Here is a 4,132-nt window from a genome sequence, read left to right on the forward strand (position 1 = left end):
TGCTAAATTAGGACGGCTAGCGCAGATAGACCTCGTGTAACTTTGCGCGAAATTAAAAAACAAAAACAAACAAAAAGAAGCCAAAAGTTTTTGACTAAGTTATAAAGTATAAGTGGCGACATCTCTTAGGTTAATCTATGTTTTTTCAACAATAATCTCAATAGAGGGCGGAACAAAGTGTTGGTGGAAGCAAAGTACACGATATATATGTGAGGTTTATTTGGAAATATTCAACAAGCAATTTGTTTTATATGTAAGTTTTATTTATATAAATATTAAAAGATGAACACATTGAATCATGCATACATAATTGTAGTAATGCTGATCACTATGGATAACCGTTTTGAAAATAACCTGATTATTAATTGATAATATTTCAGGTAAGCCAGTGGACTGGTGGTCTATGGGAATTATTTTGTACGAATTTTGTATCGGATGTGTGCCTTTCTTTGGTGAAACCCCTGAGAAAATATTTGCACACGTTATCAATGGTAAATACATGATTATATCTGTGAGTCCTACCCTCCAATGTCTCCTACGTTTCTGTTTGGTTTCATTTTTTTTCCTAATCAGCTTGCTATCCTCTGTTCTTTGTCTGTTGCACTAAGTGTTTTTCCTTAGCTTATTTCTTTTAGTTATTCATAGCGGTTTAGTACGAGTAAAAAACGTGTAGATGTAATTCAATATATACAGTTACGTAAGCTTCTTAAGGTTTTTTGCGCTCTTTTCATTTTGATTATTTTGACCCAACTTTATAAGCAAGGTCTGAGTGAATGTTTGCTATTGATCAAATTATTGTAATCAGAAAAAAGTTATGGGGGAATAGCAACACAACGTGCGCAGAATAAAGTAATTACAGTTCACCTTTTTACAGAATTACTTAATAGAAACTTGCGTCTCTCTCTGTCTCATTCTATATCTCTCTCTATATATATACACACGTATATGTCATTTTTTGTCAATAAAGTTACTGCAGTTTTGTTCGAATGGTAAAATTAATTCTAACTTTAGGTAAAAAAGCCTCATGTTAAAGTCACAGTGATTTACACCTAAGTTTACCTACTCTGTTCGTTTATCCCTGCAATAGTAACTTATATACATAACAATGGTATACTGTCAAAATGAGAAAAAGTTTACAGATAAAAGAGCTAACAGGGAGAATCAGTTGTATATCGTGCTTTCTCTAGATTATAAGACACTTTTTTTTTTATCTTCGTTCTTCTTCGAAAAACTAAGAATTTCATTTTGCCTTTCAATATAAACCTTAACTGTATTTTTGTTGTTGCCCAGATGAAGTTGAATGGCCGGATGAGGAAGACTGGGTTGTTCCGGAGGATGCTAAAGACCTCATCACTCAGCTTCTCCGTCAACATCCTATCGATCGTCTAGGGACTGGAGGCGCCCATGAAGTCAAAGAGCATCCTTTCTTCATTGGTCTGGACTGGGAGTCTCTTCTTCGTCAGAAAGCAGAGTTTGTGCCTCAGCTTAACCACGAGGAAGACACGAGTTACTTTGATAGTAAGCTCGTGAGAGATGTACTCAGTACCCGTCAAAAATTGTAAAATACCCACACTCATCTAAAAGTTGAGATGTTATATTCCGTGTTCGTCAAGATCATAATACTTTTTTTAACTACTCGTGTGAGATGATTCTCGCTGTTAGTCAAAATTGAGGTTCTTTTTTTTTCATTACTAAATATAATACGAGTGTCTGTACAGATATAGCAGGTTTAGTCAGAAATGGTGAAATCATTGCAGTTATGATGTACATGTAAGATGGCTTACCATCTTTTGTCAAAATACAAATGAGTTTTACAATAGATGAGAAATAATTCTCCATATTTGTCAAAACTGCGATATTTAATTTAATACTATGTTTGATATCTTTCGGAGGTGTGTATCCCATACTTGATACAATTATAAAAAACAGCTTTCTTTTGAAATGAAATTCTTAGACGTCTGTTTCTCTTTTTTTCATTTTGATATATTTTAAACGAATAATAATCTGTGAACTGAGATGTCGGACTAAATAACTAATAAAGTTACTCTCTTAAATTGTAAGCTCAGCCTAGATAGGATATGTTGTGGATAATAATCATGGAAACTGGGAGAAGAGAAACAAAAGCCAGTCATACAGACAGACTTACTTCATGTGTAAAACCTTTTTCGAGACCAGACATGGCATGGTGGTTAGAGAGCTTTACTCGCAATCTGTGAGTCGCGGGTTCGAATTCCGTCACCGAACATGCTCGCCTTTTCAGCCGTGGGTGCGTTATAATGTGACGATGAATCCCATTATTCGTTGGTAAAAGAGTAGCCTAAGAGTTGGCGGTGGGTGGTGATGACTAGCTGCCTTCCCTCTAGTCTTACACTGCTAAATTAGGGACGGTTAGCGCAGATAGCCCTCGTGTAGTTTTGCACAAAATTCAACAAACAAAACTTTTTTTTACTTAAATATTCTCAATGTTTGCACATATTGTAGAAATAGTTTTGTGGAATTATTTTCGTGAATAGGTAAATAAAAGTATGTATTTTTTTACACATTTTCAAATAAAAATCACGTAAGAAACCGTGTAATGAAACACAACAAGATTAGGTAATACCTCTACCTTGAAACTAAAAAATGAAAGACAGTTTAAAATTTGCATTATTAGATTATAATTGTAAAAAACCTGAAGAGTATATGTTGAAAGTTTACAATAACTGACTATATTCTTTCTAATACATACTATGACATCATATATTATAGGTGTTTTTTTCTACTTCTGCGAGTAACTTCAGCTAACCAGATATTTTTCAAGTCGTATAAGATATGAGCTCCGAGTTAACTGAAATCAGTTACTTTTTGAAATATCCACATGTATTGAGTATGATTTTTAAAAACCAATATGCTAAGAACATCCAAAGGAAAATCAATATTTGCTACAATAAAGAAATAGTTTTTTTAAACGATTTATCTTAAGATAACAGAAACATTTTTCTTTAGAAGAACAAAACACATTTTTCTATCACTATTATAGCAAGATCTGAAAGATACAACCATGAAATGGAAGAATCGGAAGAGATGGATGACACTGATGACAGTTCGCTATTCAGTAGCTTCTCTTCCTGTTCTCCACAGTTCATGAGAGTCTACTCATGTGTGGAGAAGGAGCTGGATGAAGAAAATCTATTAAGAGTAAGTTACTCGTTTATAAATTATTATTTTGGTTAAAGTATCGAATTGTTGGATTAATATAATCTATTGAGAGTGAGCTATAAGTACTCAACACTTCCATGTGTTTAGCGTATTTGAATTGAAATAATGTGTTGAAAGTACCTTATCCTGTTGTTTGAAAGACATAGTTGGCAGATGAATCTCAACTGATGATGAACGGTACGAACTACTTACTTGTGCCTGTTCACTTTCGTAGATTTTCATGAGAGTAAAATGAAACGTTGTATTTCAACGAACTTTTTCAGGCAGTAGTCCACGTTATCACTCATCAAAAATTACTTATTTGTAAATCAGTTTCATGTTGTTATATAAACATAATGTGTTACGAGTCAGTTATTATTTTGTAATTACACCTGGCTTGCGATGGTTTTATATGTTCTGCAGTAATTCCTGTACGCTAAATCCGAAAATGATATCTATTTTTGTCCATCACGTACAAATTTTTCACAAAACGTCATAAAGCAATACATAAAAGACCATAACACGTAGTTTTGAGACTGAAAGACGTAGATGAATGGTGATGGCTATTCGTTTGACATCAATGCTCTTCCCTTTTCTTCGGTTTATTTGTACTTTTGTTAACAAACATAACATTGTGGTAAACGAAATAATAATATGATTTAAGTAGGAGTTTTTGTTCTTCCCGATTTGTAAAAAATTCTTAAGTGATAGAAAAATATGAATATTGTTTTCGAAATCGGCGTAGTTGAATTATGGAAAATCCGTTAATAAAACCAAAACAACTTTTATGAAGTTTAAATTCGTAGGCCTGTGTTGTTATTACTTTTCAGCTTGGATTGGATGGATTAAGATAATGTACTGAGAGTCAGTTACTCCTGTGTAATTATTATTACTCTTAAACATGGAATAGATGAATTAAGATAATGTACTGAGAGTCAGTTACTCCTGTGTAATT

The 4,132-nt window shown here is 33.2% G+C and overlaps 1 protein-coding gene across 1 annotated transcript in view; it reads left to right on the forward strand.

Annotated features, from left to right (window-relative positions):
* Positions 1-4,132, forward strand: part of LOC106478604 (microtubule-associated serine/threonine-protein kinase 3-like) — a 62,741-nt gene that overhangs the window by 44,727 nt on the left and 13,882 nt on the right. Inside the window, exons 18-20 of the mRNA XM_022382224.1 lie at positions 381-491; positions 1,291-1,518; positions 3,020-3,177. Of these exons, the coding sequence (XP_022237932.1) occupies positions 381-491; positions 1,291-1,518; positions 3,020-3,177 (497 nt within the window). The remainder of the gene's footprint in view (positions 1-380; positions 492-1,290; positions 1,519-3,019; positions 3,178-4,132) is intronic.

Source organism: Limulus polyphemus, unplaced genomic scaffold (genome assembly GCF_000517525.1).
Source record: "Limulus polyphemus unplaced genomic scaffold, Limulus_polyphemus-2.1.2 Scaffold231, whole genome shotgun sequence".
NCBI classification, from domain to species: domain Eukaryota; kingdom Metazoa; phylum Arthropoda; class Merostomata; order Xiphosura; family Limulidae; genus Limulus; species Limulus polyphemus.